Below are 20,802 nucleotides of genomic sequence, written 5' to 3' on the forward strand. Positions count from 1 at the left end.
TTATTGATATAATTAATATTTAAGCGCGCACACACACATATATATATATATATATATATACACACTTCAATGCTAAACTAGTTAACAATTTTAATGAGGGAAATTACATATTCTTCTTCATCTTTTTAGTTTTCTATGTTTATTTTCTTAAAAAATAATGTAGTTTAATTAAACTAGATCTGATAAATAGTTTTCAAGTCTAAATCAAACTAACATGTAAACACCCCGTAAAAATAATTACTTTGATTTCATTTTGATTTTCCATCAAATTCAAACCAATTTAATATAAAAATTAGAGGTTGGTATGCTTTAAGTAACTGTGTGTTACTTAAACTAATATAAATTCAAATATTCCCTTTATACAAGTGTGATATATAATAAATAAATAAATTATCAGCAGGAAGCAAGAAAACCCTCGCCACCGTCATCAGTTTCCTCTGCTCCCCCGCCTTCCATGAATCATCCGGCGTTGTCATCCCCTCCGCCCTCCACCCTCACTCCTCCGTCCTTGGGTGGTTCTCTACTCGCCGCCGATCCACATCGGGGTCCAGTGGTTCAAGCCCCATTCCTCGACGTCGTCAACATCAGCCTTGCTTTCCGCGACCATTACAGTGCTTTCAGCCCCACCTCGAGCCTCCCCACACTCGACTGTGGGCTCTGTGGCTCCCCAATGGATGAAGCTGGTGACGAGAGGCTCGCCCGGATAAAGCAGGCCGCCAATGACCAGAGGGAGCTCGACGGACGACGACAACACTGTCTTGACCACGCGACGGCAAGAAAACAACGGGGAGGCCGCGGCGGTGACGTTGTGGATGCAGCAGGGAGGGAGCAACAGCGAGGCAACAATGGGGAGGTGCGACGGTGAGGCAGTGGTTGGATGGCAGCACCAACATCTAGATCTTGTGCTGCGAGAACACTGTAGCAGCGACGACCTGTGGTGGATACGATGATGGAGCGCTTGGATGCAGCAAGAAAGAAGAAAAGTGGAGAACTTTTTCTTGGATTTGGATGCAGCGAGAGAGAAGAAAAATGGAGAAGTATTTTTGGATGCAGCACAGAGAAGAGCAGCAGTAGGTAGGGTAAGTGTGCAGTAGTAGGTAGGGTAACTTGCCTCGGTTATTCCTTTAACCGAAGTAATTGACTTCTATTGTCTCGATTCCTTCCTCCAACCGGTGCATATACGCAGATTATATGGTTCGGGTAGTTTCTAACCGAGTTAATATTGCTATTATGTCTATAAATTCGCTCAAATTGCAATACTGCCATCGCATTTATATTTGCTTCGGATTTGTGCAAACCGAGACCTATTAGGCGCGTTAGAAAATTTTTTTTACTAGTAAAATCATATTTAAGCATATATATATATATATATATACACACACTTCAATGCTAAACTAGTTAACAATTTTAATGAGGGAAATCACATATTCTTCTTCATCTTTTTAGTTTTCTATGTTTATTTTCTTAAAAAATAATGTAGTTTAATTAAACTAGATCGGATAAATAGTTTTGAAGTCTAAATCAAACTAACATGTAAACAGCCGTAAAAATAATTACTTTGATTTTATTTTGATTTTCCATCAAATTCAAACCAATTTAATATAAAAATTAGAGGTTGGTTTGCTTTAAGTAACTGTGTGTTACTTAAATTAATATAAATTCAAATATTCCCTTTATACAAGTGTGATATATAATAAATAAATAAAACTCATGTTAATACTATTAAATACATAATTTGACTGTGTGTTTCCATTAATGGTCATTCATAGCTATTTTTATCTTTCCTTTTTCTCAAGGATAGAAAAAGATAACCGATTGACTTTAGGTGTATAAATTTGTCCTAAAAGAATGAAAACAATATATTTTTACTTATAATTATACTTAATTATTATAATAACCAATGATTGCACCAAACTAACTTTTGATAATTATTTATAATTCACGCACCGCCCTACAAAATGTTAGTCAAAATTGGGTAGTTATTTTATTTTATAAAATGTCAATGTTGAACAACATTATTAAGGAATAAAACATTATTATTGGAACTTTAAACTCATCAGGCTTTATTACTTCTTCACATTAATCTCTTACTTTAGAGACCCTACAAGTTCTGAAATTAACAAAATCACTTATAAATTTGTATTTACTACTGTCTCATTCAAAAATTGAAAAAAAGTACCTATCTTTTGTATACATATTTTTATATATTTATATTTATGCTGAGTAAATTAACACTATCATTATTCTCTGATTTTTTTTATTAATTAGCTTCCAATATAACATTATTTTATCTTTTTATTTTGGTAATTATGAAGCTAAATGTCTGTAATTATAATCTATAACTTCAAAAGAAAATTATATATGATTGAAATCAGTTCGAATATATCATCTACTAAATCGTAGAGTCTATAAAAAAAGGATTGAAATATTTTGTTTCTAACTCTATTAGTCTTAATTTAGATAGATGTACTTTTCTCTTAATATTTTAGTTTCCTGGTTTAAGATTTTTATTTTTTTTATTTACACATTTTTAAGAAGTCGTGTTTCCTTGTCAGATACGCATACAAGTTGATTTTTGTGTTTGTGTTGTAGCTGTGGAGTTGCTCAGAAGAACCTTTTTTTTTTCTAATTATGGATTAAAATTCTTTTAAAGAAAAATACAATATTTTTTTTAATTTTACTAAAATGTTTATAATTATTTTATAACGTAGTTAATAAGTTTCTAATTTTTGATAAATACTTTTAATTAACTTTTAATTTTTTTAAATTGTGATATTATCTTATTTTTTTAACTTATTTATTTATCTTTTTCAGGTTAAAAATGAGAGTTATATCATTAATATAAATTTATATTAATTACGATTATATAAATCAATAAATAATTTTTTAGCAAACAAGAAACACCATAAGAGTGATAATAATGAAGATTATGATAATGACATAATATAAGTAATAATAGAAAAAAAAATTACATTAATTACAATATTATTTTATATTCATTATAAAATTTCATATTTTTTAAACATGGTAAAAAAAATAAGACAATATAACAATAATACTACTAAGCTAAGCAAAAATTAAAGATAAAAACTTAATTATTTAAAAAACTAAAAAATATAAAACTTTTAAGTTTCCAATAAATCCGAAAAATTTAATATAAATTCAATTAAAAATATTAGAATTTGAAACTTAATTAAATTTTCTTTTCTTTTAAATTAGTACTACAAATACATAAAAAAAATTAATATTAAACGAAGAATAATAATATAAATGAAAAAGAAAAAGTATTCTTATTCCGATTTTAGAAAACAACAATAAGATAAAAAATAGAGTGTGTAGACAAGGAAACTTGAAAAGTAGCGACATCGATGAATAAGATATTTTGGAGTAGCTTGATAATATCTGCAGCAGTGCGCAAATCACAATCGAAAAATCTTTTCTCCAAACACGAAATTGCAGAAATTGGAGAAGCAAACAATTGTGTCCTCTTCAGATATTTATATCATAATGCAATAATGAAAAGTTCGTGAAGAAATTTTCTAAGCTTGATTTTCAATTAAATATGACTGTCTAAATCAACGTTGCATTCTTCCCACAAACAAAAGATCAAACAAACATATTTTCAAGAACTATGCAAATAGGCCCAGCAAGACATGACAACGACATTATAACAAGTACCAACCATGTTAGAAAAGATGGATGTATGTGTTAAAACGAGCTGGCCTAATTCATTAAACTTCATGAACAATTAGTTTAAAATAAATTATTCACATCTAAGTTAATGTATTATATTATACTAGTTATATTCGAAATCATTTTGATGACATGATCCAAGATTATTTCGACCTATGTCTATTTGAATAACATTATCTTATATTGGGAAAGACATACAAAAATAAATAAATTGTGACTAACTTAAAGTAATAACTTACACACATTAACAATAGTATTAAACAAATTAATCAAAGTGATCGTGACGTAAAAAGTATATAGACACATTACTCGTGATAAATTAATTATGTGAATTATTACAATATTTAAAATCATATGACGTATATCAGTAAAAATGTCGGAGTGTCTTTCTAGAGCTACATTTTCTCTGTATCTGAAACTACATTTATGTTTTAAATATATCGACTCGAAGATAAAAAAAAACATTATAAAAAGTTATTTGTGAAATTTTTACATAATATATTTGATCAATTAAAAACATATATCAATAGATCATTAATAAATATTATATATGTATATAATTATCTCTCTAGAGCTCATTAGGTCTAATAAAAATTAAAAATTTGTGATGTGAGCATATTAAGATATAATTTGGAAGGGAATTTAACTTTGTGGAAGAACAAAATATAATGTGTCTGGTGATGGTTTTCTCGAGGCTTGATTGATAAAAACAAGGTGTTGTGGAGGTAAAAGAAAGGAGCATATAATAGTATTTATTTAGAAAACAAATTAAAAAAGATAAAGAAGTTGAAAAATCGCCGTTTTGTGAGAAGGGATATCTTAAAAGCATTGAAAAATGCGACACATTCCCACGTCCACATCTTTCAACCTGCCGTGTCTCATTCGTTATACAGTATCGATTATTTGTATAAGTGGCAAGTATATCCAACTTTTATTTAATATTTTCAGTGACGACTTTGTGTTTAAGATGAAAAATATTGAATTAAAAATACTCTCTTGTTAAATTAAATAATGAAAAAAATCTGAGGTATAATCATAATAACAAGTAATCAAATAATAATGTTTATGCATCTATAGATGGAGATATTATAAGGAGAATAAAAAATTTAACATCTGAATTTTATAACTCATTTTGATTAAAGTAGGTTGATGTAATATGAAATTTAAAGTATTAAATTTTAAATAAAACGTAGATTATAAAAGTAAAAGAAAAATATTTTTAAACTTTCAAATTAAAAATTTAAATAATAAATGATCAAACTGTGAATTTTGTAATACTTTCCGTTGAAATGTAGAATTTACATTAAAGATAGTTTAGGCGAAACCCACGAACAAAGTGAGTCAAGTCATGCGTGACTAGTGAGTCATGCGTGACTAGTGAGTCAGTCCCTCAGTTCGTCAAACATTTTTTAACTTGTGCGTCTAGTTTGATGCATTGGTCCTCTTTTCTTTTATTTTTTAATTAAAAATTAAAATAAAATATTAAACAAATAATTTTGTAATATTATATTACTTAAAAAATGTAACATTTGAATTAGTATTTTTAACATTAACTCATTATAATTGTAAATATAATAATTATTTTAATTTATTTAATTAAAGATATTAATTAAATAATTAAAAATTAAAAAATATTTATATACTTAAATATATTTTTTATTTATATACTTAAATATATTTTTAATATATATATATATATATATATATATAAATGCAAATAATTAAAAATAAAAACAGTTTGTCCACCCTTTAATGGAATGGATTAAAATTTTCAGCCCATTTTTGAATAACAAACCAGTCCATCTCATCAACATACCGAAACAGGAAGAGGTGACTAGTTTTAACACTCCTAATTGTATTTGTAAGAAGATAAAGGTGAAAATAAATATAAAAAAGTGCAGAGCTTTACTGATACAAGAGATCAACCTCTCTCTCTCTCTCTCTCTACGTATCATCATCTATTAGGAGATTGAAAATAGCTGTGATGAGGCCATAGCTCGAACAAAGCCAAACACATGGCTAAGCAGACAGCCCTCTCTCCTATAACCAAGTCCAAACGGTAGAGGCTGAGGCCAAATATTCCTGGAAATTATATACACGAGCCCATTGGGATACCGACGGTACACACATTTTCCGGAATTTTAACTATAATAGCATTTTACCACTTCTGTTAAAAGATAATTTGGAGTTACAGAAAATAGCTATGAAGGAAGAACGAATAAGAGAAATGGAACAAGGCTAAACAAACAGCAGAGTACAGCTCTCGAGATTTTACGAAATGTAATATTAAATTTAATTACTTTAAAAAAGAAAGGAAAATAATTCGGAAGAAAAAGAAGGAACTTTGCCTTGGCACCATATACTATGTATTTGAATAAAACCTTCCCAGGATCTTGTTTCATTTCCAATTTTGACATGGGCAAAACCAGAAATAAAATACATGAAAGTAGCATAAAAATGAGTCACGGGCAGAGAAAGATTGGAAAGGGGGGAAATTTTAAACCTAGCCCCTGTAAGTAGGTTGATCTACTGTGTATGGAGGTGGATATGTTAGGGGAGCACCATTTCTGTAATCGTATATGCCATAGGTAGCCTGTCCTGAATAAGAACCACTAGACCGGTAACCAGATGGACCCAAATTGTCCACAGGAATAGAGTAGTGCTGTTGTGTTATTCCAGCTGGACTTTGCGTGTGGGTAGTTCCATAGGTTGCCACGTAAGGATTAGCCGTTGAACCATCGAATACGGTCTGGCTGGGGTAGTTGAATGGACCAGAAAATCTTGCACCGGGACTGGGTTGCACAGAAGGTGCTAGGTTCCTGCGGCCGAAAGATGACGAGTGTGCATTACTAAATTTGGCTGATTTGGTTGGACGGGAAGAACTGGATCCATTGCCTCGATTGCCTCGTTTGTTCTGAGGTTTAGTTCCTGATGTTGAACTCTTTTTCCTTTCTGCCTTAGCTTTCTCAAGAAGGGTAGCTCGCTTCCTCAAATGATCAAGGTTAAATTCTGATTCAAGCTTGTGATCTTCTACACATTTTATTATAGCCTTAATGGAATTCAACTCTGAAGTGCTTGAATCATCCTGAACAATGAAAAGACAGAATTAAGAATCCAATCCATCTAAGGCATACACCGTTTCATCTGTAACATAAACACACCGTTGTAGCATGATTGCTGTTTCCCTTTTTCGACATGGTAGTAACATTCTTTTTGTAGTTCCGGTGATAGGACTTGAGTAGGTTGATCGGAGGAAATCTTTCAGTTAAACCTGATTCTGAAGCAAAATAAACAGCTTCTATCTCTTTGCCACTGCTAATGAGTTCATCTATAATATCTGCATAAATCATTTGCTTAATTAGTATACGCAGGTATTTATACATTGGGCAAAAAATAATTACATAAAAAATATTACTTTATCTCTATTGCAAGGAGAAGTGTAAAAGTATGGGAGCGTACAAATAAATCGGAATCAAGGTAAGAGTTGTATGTGATAACACAGTCTATATTCTCTAACCAGCTTATTTGGGCTGTCATTTTGTTTCTGATTTATCACAGAGGAACATAAAGGTTAAGCAGCTAGACCGACATGTCTACAAGGATAGGTGTAACAGGAAATCGAGGTGGAAGTTTGGAAAGGTAAACAAGACATTTTATGAAAAGTTGTAGACAGGCAATACATGACAAGTAGGAGGCTGTGGCCTGTTACCAACGAGCAGATGCAACATTGAAAGAGAAAACCAAAGGAGTACCACAGAGAAATACTTTAAGTTAATATCAGTTTCAAAAGGAAAAGATACAAGCAAACTTCTTTAAAAAATAAAATTAAACGTACAAGTTACACAATATTTAAATTTTTGATGACCCAAAATCCCATAGCCCTGTTCTAAATTATGCACTGCATGCTATAACTCAATGCGATGTATCAGAATTTGCTTCTCCTTAACACTGATGAATATAGAAAAGAGAATTCTCTTCCAAGTGATTATGCGCAGAAACCTATTTATATTCTAAACTTCCTAACATGACTCAATACTTTCCATTACTGCCTTTCTTACTACATTACTTCCCTTTTTCTCAGCCCACCGCCACCATTGCACCACCATCAAATTTCAACTTCCTTCATTTCCACAACAGCTTCGCATCTTTACCACCACCAGAGGCCAGAGATGGAATGGACCCCACATCCAAATTCCACTGCCTACTTTGAAAAGTCAAATTGTTATCATAGTCTATACATAACACAGACTGACAAAACCAGGATAATAATGGAATGCAGAAGGGTGTACACTGCCACATGACCTGTTTATTGCAGCTTAATCTTTGAGAAAAATTTCTTTTATTTCAAAAGCTCAGCGAGGAATTTACAAAGAAAACAGAAAATGATATTTTCCTAAAAGAAGCTTAATTCAAATAGGCACTGAAAGGCGCAGAACTGTAACCCTCAAGGGACCCTGAGTGCCAGAAGCATTTCAGGCATCGCTGATGACATGTTGTCTTGCTGGTGGCAATCTGAAGATTATGATTCTTGAAGGAGTCACAGCTTCCAATCAAGTTCCAGTAGTCCTTCTTAACCCCAATTTTTATCTCTTTCCACTTCTAGGAAGCACCAGCACCCCAATGGAAAAAAATATCTGTGTATTCAACACCCTTTTTGGACTCGAAACATCCTAGACACCTATTTTACAGATATTCAATTATCCTCAACTGTGTCACCACTAAAAATATTCGACTCAAAAAACACCTCTTCGATACATCTTGGACACCTCTCCAACACAGCTTGAATAGGAGTAAGGAAAATGAGCTGACACTTATTCTTGACTAAACACTTACTAGACACTGTTATCATAAAAAAACTAGGAAGAAATAAAAAAGGATAAATTTATATTATAGAAATTGCAAGGCTTATAACATTATATTGAGAGACTCATTTGCATTATATTGTGAGACTCATTTAAATTATAAACTTTTAAGAGATATGTTTCTTAGAATTTTATTGTGATCTACGAAAACTGTATAGCTTAGCCATGCAGTTTTTACAATGCAAATAATTATGTAAACATCTTAATTCTCAATTAAGATTTCTGTAAGTGGTCTTATAATGGCTGCATCTGTACTTTTGTGCAGGGTGAATTTCATTTTAGGACAAAACTTAAATACAATTACATAAGTGTTTTCTTCAAACAAAATTAGAGCTTTACAATGGTAATCTGCCTAATAAAGGTTTGCATTAAATATCAAAACAAGCTAGTGAAAAGAGACGCTAGTTTATATTGGAGAACACTAAAATCCCTAAAGATTGTGAATGAATTTTCTCTTCATTTATTCGGTCTGTTTTATTGACTCATTTACATAACTGGACATCACTTCACAAGCACATGTGGGGGCGAATGACATAAAAACCGTACGATACCAATAAGAGATTTTGAAAGTTGCTTTAATGGTGGTTGTCCCTAGCCTGCCTAAATTGCGGGAGCGATCACTTTGTGGTTGCCAAATTGAAACCTCAAGGGTGGTGGAATCAAATCTCAACTTACAAGCTACATTAAGTTAACTTAAACTCACCTTTAAAGAGGGGGAAAGACAGGAAACTTGGGTTTGTTTCACATTCCAATCAGGGTATTAAGGATCAGCTACCCTAATATGATTCAATGTCTTGGCACAGAGGGTGAGGCATGGTGTTAGGGAGTTTAAGGGCAAGGACCTATTGGAAGAGTACGAATAATACTCAGCCTCTTCGAATTTATGAAAACAACTGCAATACTGAAAAGTAGTCCTCAACCATACGTCTTTTCTCTCAATTGTTTGTTGAAAAGATAATGTACAATGTTTGAACAACAAAGGCCCTTAAAAAAAATTAGAGGTAAAGTTCCAAGTTCCAAACACTAAAGGGAATACATGTATAGAACTTAACAGAAACACAGTATGTTACAAGGTAGTTTATTTAGCCAAAAAAAAGAAGCACAAACCTATGATCTTGTCCCCGAACTGTAAGGAAGCAGCAAGCTTTGCCATGTCCCTTCTAGAAGCAAACTCCATAACGAACTTCCTCAGATACTCGTCATCAAACCTGGACCTTAACCCAAAACACACCACCATCTGCAGAAACATAACCACTTCTGCTGCACCACTATCTGATTCTCCATCCAAATGCTCCTTCCACATTTCCACAACCGCAACGGCTCTCTCCATTATCTTCCTAGAATATTCTCTCGATTCCGAAACCATCAGCGCCTGAATCAGAAGCCCGCACGCCCACCTCTTATCCGTCACCCCGGACTTCGCCGCCTTGCTCCTCAGAAACTCCTCTATCGCCTCTAGCACCAGCCGCGGCGGGTCGACCGCCTCCGCCATTGCCTCAGCGATCTCAGCCCTCAGCGACGCCGACTCCTTTCGCTTCGACACAACGAACCGCAGCAGCGCCGCAGCGTCCATCTTCCGCGAGAGGGATTTGAGCGCGGTAGAGAGGTCGGGGTCCGTAAGAGGAGGGGCGCGAAGCTCGGCCAGAGCGGCCTCCTTCTGGTCACTGATGCGGGCGGCTGCCGCGGACTCGCGCTCCGGGATGGAAGTCTGGCGGCGGTGGAGGGATTGGAGGGTTTCGCCGGAGATGGATTCGAGGGATTGGAGCTTTGAATCGAGAAATTGGGATTTATCGGTGACGGAGTTTTGGAGGGAGGAGAAGTGGGTGGAGAGGGTGGCGAAGAGGTTTGTGCATTTGGCCAGGATAGTCTTCTTCGCTTCCAGCTCCTCGAAGAATTGGTCGACCTTCGAGGATGGTGTCGTTGACAATTGGGTCTCCATTGGAGAGTGCTGTAACTCTTCTGAAACCGAAACCAAAAACCCTAATTTACCGTTGAGCAGCAGAACAATTTGAGTTGCTTCCTGTTCATGACTAGAAGGAGAGGGGGTCTGAAAATAAGAGACAATACAAACATTACAACTTTACCATCTGTTTTGTATGAAAAGAAAATTCAACAAATGACATATTACAAAAGTTATGACAAATCACATTTTAAAATTTATAAGTACTTGTTACTGCGTTTATTAAAAAAAATAAATTTTTCTCTTATTTAATAAATATACATGTCTTAAAAGGCTAAATATATATTTAATTACTTTTTCGACTAAAGTATAAATAAAATAAAAAAATTATATTAAAAGTGTAATTTTATTATTTTCAATCAACTATTTTTTCGAAAGAAAAAAAAGAGGAAGGTGAATATGTTTTTTTATGATAAAAAAAATAATAAAATTATTATTAATATAATTATAAAAGTAAATTTAAATAATTTTTATAATTTTATTGTAAGTAATTTTAATTTTTTATGTATATATTTTTTTATTAATATTTATTTTAGTTTAAAAGAATAGTTAAATTTAAAAGAAAATAAAAGACAAATAGAAAAAAATGATTAAATTAAAAAAAATTAGTTAAAGAATAAAATTGGTAGACTAATTATTTTGATAAAAATAATAGTTAAAAGGTAAAATTAGAAACAAAATATATACCAAAAAATCGTTCTTATATAATAAAATAGATTATTATATACTATTAAAACATACGTGTATGTTATTTTTTTTTGTAAAATAATAATAATTAATTATAATTATAAAATGAATATAAATATTATTATAAATAGTTATTTTAGATTAAAAAAATAGTTAAATTAAAAAAAATGAATTTAAAGAAATGATTAAATTTAAAAAAGTCACAAAAATTTGTGAACGTTTAGATATATAATTGAAAAACAATTATGTATATCGAAAACTAAATATCTTTATATGATAGTATAAGATTAATTTTTTTAAAATCAAATACAAAATTCTTCTTTTTTTCACTTTTTAATTTTTGTCAAAACAAACTTATAAACTATCAATAATATAAAATAGTTTTACGCATTACTAATTGATCAAATTCCTTTTTATCTTTTATGTTCACCGTGTTGTGATGTTTTTTTCTCTTGAAAGGAAAAGAAAATTTAGAATTTATTTTAGAAAGAATGGTTATTACCAACTTAAAATAGATAAAACAACCTAAGATACATATTTTTATTTGGAATAGGAAGAAAGAAATCGAAGTGTGTAAAAGAGAAAAGAAAAGAAAAAGTGAAGAGTGAATAGAAATAGAAATCGTTTAGTCAAAGAATAATTGAAAGAATAAGACATACTTATTATCTATAACTTGAGGAGATGGTTTTTTATAATTTAAAGGATAATGGTATTTGACATTTACAATTTTTTTCACCCTCATTTAATATTATCTTATTATTTTTTACTTTCCTTTTCCTTTTACAAATACAAAAATTTAAATTTTTATAACTATTTATTCTTGCATGTCTTACACCTTATTTTCAAGATCAAATTACGATGGTAATATGTTTTGTTTTGTTTTGGGTTCACATCTTATCAAGCTTAAAGAACAAATGGATATTGTTGATCAAAGGCCAAATTTTTTAGTTGGGGTTTTAAATGTGTCAAGTGAGAATTATTTCAAGCACAAAATATATGTATGTTTTATTTTTTTGCTATATATCCGTTTAAGCTTCCATAATGACTGATTTCTTTTAAGCACTAAATTGTTTTCTAGCAATTAGGGACTAAATTCTTATTCACTTCAAATATTAAAAAACTAATTTGATGTTTAAAATCTAGAGAATTAGTTTCAATAATTACATGGATATTTTTTTAATTATGACCAGAACGTATTCTTTACACAAGTTATTTAAATATAGGTAGCATCATAATGAGACTAATCTTTCAATAATTTTTTTTCAGACATAAAATTTAAATATATCATTGCACCTGATTATTGGTTTTTTATCACTCAACCATGTGCAATATTTGCGAGAACTGAGAAATGTAACTTTCATAGATAATTTTAGCTAAGACTACTGACTATAGGCTCATGTGACATAGTAGTGTTCGACACAAGAAACATATAATTAACGTTTTGCTAAGGCTTGATTTTCTGTCCTATGACCTTTCTTACACTTTTTTTAGTTCCTAGCAACTTCAGATATAGCAAGTGACACCCAGAGTTAGTTTTTAATTCAATTTGAATACGACTACGGATCCCTATAATATAAAGAATTAGTATTCAGTCAAAAATGAAAATACTTAAAGTAAAGAAAACAGACTGAATTTCTTGAGAGAAGTTTGGGCAATTTCCTCGTCAAAGACATTTTTTTTTTCTTCGTGGTCAGATGATAGCTAAGGTGGCATTTTCTAAGAGGCTAGGTTTTCTTTTTGTTACGTTTGTTAAGAAAAAGAAAAAAAAATTAACACACATAATATTTTTATATTCACTTAACAGTATATTATGTGTTAAATAAATGCAAATGTGTGTTATTTTATCATTATTAAAGAAAAAGTAGAGATAAACCGTTTGGTGGGTTTTCTAGCTACTTCGAGGTAGACCAATTGAAAGTGACTCCATTTTTGGCTCAATCGGAGCTCCTAAGTAACACAATTGACTTTTTGGTTTGCAGCAAAATAACTCATTACATTGATTTAATACGACTTTCTGGTTAATTGAACACTGATATTGATCAAAAGGGAACATGAACACCCAAAGTAAGGATTACCTACAACTCAAGTTGAATTGAATTCATTATTTCTAACTCAAGTTGTAGAACACAGTAAAATGTATTACATCCGAAACACAAAACAAGTCTGTAAGACCTAAATTCTGAGAATAGTTACATTTATCAACCAAAGAACACGAGAGTGGCAGATAGATTCTTTACTTCTTGATGGAGAAATCTCGTTAACACATAACTATAATGTAATTACAATGAAGAAATTAACCACTGAAAAAATAAAAGATAATAGACAGATTACAGACATAATGTCTCAAAGCCTTGGTCTTGAACTACCCTTTTCTTGATACAAATACGATAGAAGGATCGGCAAAGCGAACAGAGAAAGATCTGGAGAGATTATCAGGTTCATCAAGCGCAGTGCCTTGATCGAAATTCTGAGAGTAAGTGTGTTGATCATAAGGGACCTGAAACGATGCAGACTGAAAAAGCCTCTTTTTCTCTTTCTTGATCTTCATCCACAATAGCTTCCACCGCAACTTGGGTGCTGCGGTGGCTGATAGCGAGTGCACATGCTCAATCTCACGGTGACACCTTCCCAGATGGATTGCTCTCTTGCCGGAATTCCGCCAACCTTTGATATCCATGGAGTCACTTGGAACAAAAGCTTGTGCTGTGATTGGAGCCAGGAAGCTCAAAGTGACACGCAAGAGAGTGTAAATGAGCAAAGTGAGGAGTGACGAAAACATCTTTAGAATATAAAAAAGCACATGGTGTTGGATTGGTAAAGAGAGAATAGGTATTGGAACCTTTTTATTTTGTTGGGTTCACTTGGCAAAGTAAAAACTAGATTTTTGTACCCTGATTATGGGGATCACACTCTCGATAGTAATAACTGAGGCACGTGGGGCACATGAAGACTGCATGTAATTGCTACGTGGGACTGTTTTCTGTGGCATATTCCATGTGGTACTGTGTTCTGGTTCTGTTTTTATATAATTTTATTTGTTGATGAAATCATGCATTGGAGACATCATGGTTAGAAACTGAAGTTCCAGTTTCGTTGACTTAATAGTGTTAGGGTCTATTCAATACATTAGTTCAATACCATTAGATGTAGAACAAAGAGGATTGAGTTCAACTTCAACGAAACTTAGAAAATGGGAGAAAAGATGAACCACTTAGCAACTAAGGCGTTCTTTCGGTGTCCTTTTAAAACAAGGAGTTTTGGTGTCATTGTGAGTCCAATAAAAACATGACACATGCCTAGGCCAGAAACAATAAGTACAATTGAATGGACGATGATGAAGCTTCTATGCGAGTAGGAAGGAGAAAAGCAAGCTTCATCTACTGATTGGTCCTGTAAGAGAAGTTGAAGAGAGTGACAAAGACAACCTTCATAAAGGAAACACTTTCCACCCTCCCGTTCTCTGGCATGTTATTAAGAAGTGAATTTTAAAGTTAGTTTAATCTTAAAACTATCTTATAAAGTGAGGTTTAAACTCACTTTGTTTTATCTTATTTTATATGAGATTTTTAAAACATTTTTTATATTAAGATATATATATATATCTCGAGTTTTGAACTAGATAATGTGTATTATAATAGATTTTAAGTTATCACTTTGATATCAGGTCAAGAAATAAATTTTAAACTTAATCTAATTTTACAAAACTAACTTATAAAGTAAGATTTACATCCACTTATATATTTTAGGTTTTCAATTAAAACACATCAAAGTCTATATTTTCTTATTCTTTTTATTATAACAAATATAATGAATGTTAATTGAAAGATTTTGACTTTAAAAAGAGAGAATAAATGATTTATGTATATTTTTAAAATCTCTTTTTTTTTTTTCAATTATGTAAGTTGTTACTGAATTATTGATTTTTTAATATTTTTTTTTTTATCATATATTAGTGAGTAAATCTAATTTATAGCGAATTTAGCCCAAATGAGTATAATATTTTTTAAATTAAATTTAATTCTGATTTATTAAAATTTACATTTTTTTAACCAACTCATTATGAATTAGATTGGTGCATGTAGTTTGACCCACTTGTCATTTATACAAATTACGATTTGGAGGTGATTTATTTATTGGTCTATAAGTGCTTGAAAAAAAGTAAATTAGTATAAAAAAACTTGCAAAATCTTACCATATATACCTCTTTATTTGTTACATTTTTGGAAAATTTGGTTTATTAGAACTATTCTTGCTAACAATTGGAATATATTTACGGGGATATTTGGTTTATATTATTTCTTTTTCATCAAAGTTTCACTTCATTCATAACAAGAATGTCACCCTCTTTGCATTATACTTAGAATTTGAGCTAGAAATATAGTACTATTGAGCATTATAGGTTAAAAACCTCAAGGAATTTGTCATTTGGCCCTTAGACTTTCTCTCGGTAACGGGAACCTTATTTTCAATGATAAACATAACACATTTGTTTTCGTTTTGAAAACAAAAAATTAATTAAACTTTTTAAAAGATAAAAGGATAAATTAAATCTAAATGTAGATAAAGTATCAAATGTATAATTACGGTAACAAAATAAATTATATTTAATATACGATATTCTTAGAAATCTATAATTTTTAAAACTTGAAATTAAAAGTAAAATAACTTATTGATTTGGATCTATTAGGTTGAACTTTTTTGGATGTATAATTGGAAATTTTATGTAACTTCCAACTTATAATTAAGTTATAAGGTTATGCGAAAATGACTCAATCTTTATCGTTAATCTTATCTTGATTATGGACTATGAATGTGATCTATATAAAAAAAAAAAATTAAGTTGTCAGCTCTACCTTAAATAATAAAAAATATATATTATTCCTTTTATATTTTTATTTTCATTCAATTATAATCTAAATTAATTTTTTTCTTTTTCTTTATAAATAAGTTATTCGATATGTTTGAATGAGCGAAAAACTCATAAGTAAAAAAAAATTTGTTTATACAATATGTATTTTCAATTTTTGTTCAATAAAATAACAAAATATTGATATGTTTTCGTACTAAAAAATTGAAATATTGATTTATTACATCTGTATATATAACAAGTAATTTCTATTTTCATTTTTAGTATAATTATAAGAAATTTACATGAAATAACTGCATTGGTTAGTTAAATTTTGTGATGTATTCTCAAATGAGAAGATAAATAACGTCTAACATACTTACTTGTAACTGCAATTATTTAAATAAATAAATCGTTATTATATTTAATTATCTTTTTAAAAAAGATTTCAAAATATATGCGAAGGATAGTAAATATATGTCCATTTTTTTGAATAATACCTATTCCCAAACAAGTGTCATCAAAATGGTTAGGGTGCTGAGATTTTGTCGCTCCATTAAAAAATATCTTCCATCAATGATTGAGTTTTAAAAGAAAGAGTTTTAAAATTAATTAAAACGTGTTTAAATAATAGGAAAGAAGAAAGAGAAAGTAAAAAAAAAACTTTAACTTCATATTCGTCTAACTTCATGTAAATAATTTGAATTTTATTAACTGTTATAATTAAGAACAATTATTAAAATATATTTTAATCAGTCTTCTCTATCTGTTTGATACCTGAATAAAAAATTAACAATTAAAATATATGAGATATTAAACAAAAAAATAATTAAATAGAATGGTTGTAGTAAAGTTAATGATGTACTTTATTGTAAAAAAAATAGTTATTCTTAAAATATTTAATAGAATTATATATATATATATATATATATATATATATATATATATATATATATATATATATATATATATTAAACAGGTAAATCCTCATTATATATTACTGTAAATGCTAAAAACTAAAAATTCACCTTCAATATTCAATATCTAAACTAAGAAAAATGATAATGAACATTTACATGGTACTGAACACAAACAAGTATAAAAAAATAATAATAGTCAAAGAAATAACATCTCGGTTGTTGTACACAATATATATGAAAATTTCACTTCTATATTTTTTTTCTTACATTTTTCTTTATTTTCCATAGTATATTTATTACATTTACGTTTTGTAAAAATTGAGAAAATGTGTTTCTCATCTTCATCTTTTCGGTTAAACATGACTAAAGTTCTTGTACATGATAAAAAAAGTTAAAAAAATCTCTCAACTTTTAGAAAAATAATGAATTGTTTAGAGTAAAACATAGACTAAGATAAAAACCATATATGAAAACACAGATCTTATCTAAAAAGAAAAATAAAGACAAAATCTATTCTTTTTATTTCTCTCTCTCTCTTCAGTCCTGAGGAATCTACTACCTCAGAGAAAACAACAGAAGAAGAAAACACGTGAACAGAAGTATGGATCATGCTACAAAGTAAAATTTGCAACAGCCTTTTATCCAAATCAAATCTGGGGTGGCCAAATTACAGATCTAAATCTGGCCTATATTATTAACAAGAATTATTCTAAGTACTTAATTACACCATTTCAGATCAACAATCTCTCTAGTTTAGGAATACAAAAACAACCTACATGTTTTGTTCCTTAATTTTATCAAGAACTTCATGACCGTTTAAATTCATACCCAGAAAACGAAAAAAGAGAAAAAAAAATTCCTTAATTTTTCAGATGAATTATGTGGATGGTTGTGAGACAGACGAACTACGATTGTGGAGAAAAGAGTGATTAGTGGATCCACTAAAGCATTAATTAATTAAATAGTTATTAATTATCTCTCTCTGTAACAGTACTAGTATGAGTAACTTAACCACTTACATAGGCATGTTGTGAAGCTGTGATAAACATAAAAACAGCACAGACAGGAAGAGACAGAGAGAGACATGAAACGACAGCGTTGTTATTTGGACTTGGAGCGTTTCATCCAGGAAGGTGGAGACGATGAAGCTGTGACTGAGCGATGTAAACGACACCGGAAGGAGCCTTCGTGTGTCGTTGGAGAACACAGGCACTGCCCTTTGGCCAACGACGCCGTTCCGTTGCCGCCGCCACTCTCACTTTCCGCTAAAACCGAAACCGTGAGCTTTCTCTGCACCTGAGACTGGGAATCCATCACTCACTCTCCTTCTAAGCTCAAAAAACCCAAAACTTCCTTTTTATAGATACAAAACTATATGTTTTTTGCCTTCTTGAGATGCCTTTTTAAAAAATATAAATACCCATAAACAATTTCTGAGGTTTTGAATGGACATTCCCAACATACTAAGTACATATTAATCTCGTATCAATATACAAAACTTTTTACATATACCATCTTTTCCTGTTTGCTTCTTCTCGACAAATTAGGAGAAGGACAAAAAATTTAACCTGGGATGCACGTGAAAGTCTTCTTTTAAACAGAAAAAAATACTTCCCCTTTCAATGTTTATCCATTTATTTTTCTGTCATGTGGTCTCACTCTTGTTTGATTCTTCTTGTTTCAATTCTGGGCTTAATTTTTCATATATATATATATATATATATAGATAACTTGTCTATTCAGCTAAGGTTGTAACATTACACGTTTTAACCTACTTTCTTTGCACACGCCACTTTTTGGTTGCCGTCCCTTATTAACATACATAAGAAACCTTTTTCATTTATAAGTATGACTTATGCAAGTGTACAATGCTGGATAAGTATAAATTTTATTTTGTTTTCAAATAAATGGATTCTTGTTTTCATTTTTGTACTTGATGAATATATAATTTTTGAATTATTTTATTAGAAAAATAGTATATGTGTATCTTTCTTTTTACTGTTATAAATGTTAATTAATAATTTGCTTTAAAAATATAAAAATTACATTAAAAAGTTATAAATTGTATAAATGTAAAATAAAATATCAAATAGTAATTAGATAAATATTAAATAATTATGCATAAATTTAAAAATAATGAATTGTTTTAAAAAATAAGTTAGTAAATTAAGTATAAAAGGAGTTGACATAATTTTTTTAAATTATTTAATAAATTCGAATAAGATAAAAACAAAAACAAATGTATTCATATTTATCTTCATCTCTTACCAAACCTTAAATTAAATATTATTTAGATTTATATTATAATTCAATTAATACATTTTTGGTCAAAATCAAAATGATTTACATAATATTCCAAAAACAAGTTTATTTATCATCCCAACTTATCTTTACAATGAGCAAATAATACTCATTTACATATAAATTATAAATAATTTAATTTCCTGCTAAGATTTATCCTGGAATAGGTGATTTTAAGAAAAAATAATCTCTTTAACATTATTTAGCTTATTGTGTATAATGTCAATGATAATGGTAAAAATAAAGGAATTGAATAATTTCGAATTATGTTTGATAGTTTTGTTTCCTAATTTTTAAAAATAATTTAAGAAACGAAAACGACCTATCATACACGTGCATGGGATGTAATTAATCGACGGTGTAATGATGAATTTGCTATGTAGAGGATAATTGGTAGCTTGCATGAAAAAGATCGTGAAAGGCAACCATGTTGGAAACTTGCAATTTGTTTATTTACTATGATAGATAGATTACACACCAACCATAACACATTTTATACTTAACCAAAATGTCTTAAACACATAAAATTATAAAAATATCTCAAACTTCAAAAGAGATGTAATGAAAAATTAAATATTCATTATTTAGAAAAGGGAGTGATCAATACTTTTAAATATTAAATATTTTAATTAACTATAATTTTAATGTTTAATTATACTTTTTTAATTACAATCAATACTGATTAATCTCCTAACTTTATATTTAGAAAAATAAAATAAAATATTTGACTATGAAAATTGAAAATTCGACTATGTTTACACACTAAAAGGTTAAATATATTTTTAATTTTTTAATTTGAATATTTGTTTTTGTTTTAACTTTATATACATTTTAATTTCAAATTTTAAAAATAAATAAATATAATTTTCTTAATTTAAGGATGTTAAAAATTGTTAAATATTAAAATATATTTTAGATTGATATTTAAACTAAATAATATAAAAAAAATCAAACAGTTTTAAAAATAAATTATCAGTTTATTTTAAAAATTAAAAAAAATTAAATTATATCAAATTTAAAATAAAAGTAAATTATAATTTTGATACAAAAAAGCATATTTAATTCTAATCATAAAAAAAAAATTATTTACACCAACAAATTATTATAACACGTGTAACTATAACGTAACTTACATCACACTATTCTTTTGCAAGACAGGTTACAAATAATTGACATCACCGAAGAAATATCTTCATCATTATAGAAAAGAAAATCTTTAACCTAAGACTATAAGAAATATCCCGATCTTAAATATATCATTCGTTGTCTGAAAAATAAAACAAACTATAATTGATTTTTCATTATTTCATTACGTTTCAACCCAGTTTCTATGTTCCAATTCATTAATACATATGTCTCAAGTAGAAAATATATGACATGTTATATTGTATATATTAATTTATCATGACCTTTTTTTTTTCTTTTTTAATTTGTACGTGTGTATAGTAAAATTGATAATTTATTATTTCTTTTTAGTTTTATTATTTCTCTTTAGTTTTAAAATAATTGATAAAACGGTGGTGATGGAATCTT

General features: G+C 29.6%; 3 protein-coding genes across 3 annotated transcripts; all 3 read right to left on the reverse strand.

Moving 5' to 3' along the window:
- Nucleotides 1–6,015: 6,015 nt before the first annotated feature.
- LOC124829997 (FRIGIDA-like protein 4a) lies at nt 6,016–10,621 on the reverse strand. The gene is made up of 3 exons (XM_047303584.2): nt 9,663–10,621; nt 6,855–7,030; nt 6,016–6,778 (listed from the first exon to the last, which is right to left on the reverse strand). Exons 1-3 carry the CDS (start codon nt 10,492–10,494, stop codon nt 6,197–6,199), a joined length of 1,590 nt encoding a protein of 529 aa, XP_047159540.1. The 5' UTR covers nt 10,495–10,621; the 3' UTR covers nt 6,016–6,196.
- A 2,943-nt stretch (nt 10,622–13,564) lies between these two features.
- On the reverse strand, nt 13,565–13,981 carry LOC124830013 (uncharacterized). The gene has a single exon (XM_047303617.2). It carries the CDS (start codon nt 13,979–13,981, stop codon nt 13,565–13,567), a length of 417 nt encoding a protein of 138 aa, XP_047159573.2.
- Nucleotides 13,982–17,811: 3,830 nt separating this feature from the next.
- On the reverse strand, nt 17,812–18,570 carry LOC148205368 (uncharacterized). Its single transcript, XM_088110499.1, has one exon. The coding sequence runs from the start codon at nt 18,280–18,282 to the stop codon at nt 18,070–18,072; it is 213 nt and encodes a 70-aa protein (XP_087966625.1). The 5' UTR covers nt 18,283–18,570; the 3' UTR covers nt 17,812–18,069.
- Between the last annotated feature and the right edge of the window lie 2,232 nt (nt 18,571–20,802).

Source organism: Vigna umbellata, chromosome 1 (assembly GCF_029865625.1).
Source record: "Vigna umbellata cultivar VRB3 chromosome 1, Vumbellata_1.0, whole genome shotgun sequence".
In the NCBI taxonomy this organism is placed as follows: domain Eukaryota; kingdom Viridiplantae; phylum Streptophyta; class Magnoliopsida; order Fabales; family Fabaceae; genus Vigna; species Vigna umbellata.

What these genes read in the sequence shown, in the direction of transcription:
- LOC124829997 (XM_047303584.2), bottom strand. Translation starts at nt 10,494, where the DNA reads ATGGAGACCCAATTGTCAACGACACCATCCTCGAAGGTCGACCAATTC. An exon ending in GTTCGGGGACAAGATCATAG is followed by an intron (nt 7,031 to 9,662) that starts GTTTGTGCTTCT and finishes TGATTTATGCAG; the next exon opens with ATATTATAGATGAACTCATT. An exon ending in ACAGCAATCATGCTACAACG is followed by an intron (nt 6,779 to 6,854) that starts GTGTGTTTATGT and finishes TTCATTGTTCAG; the next exon opens with GATGATTCAAGCACTTCAGA.
- LOC124830013 (XM_047303617.2), bottom strand. Translation starts at nt 13,981, where the DNA reads ATGTTTTCGTCACTCCTCACTTTGCTCATTTACACTCTCTTGCGTGTC.
- LOC148205368 (XM_088110499.1), bottom strand. Translation starts at nt 18,282, where the DNA reads ATGGATTCCCAGTCTCAGGTGCAGAGAAAGCTCACGGTTTCGGTTTTA.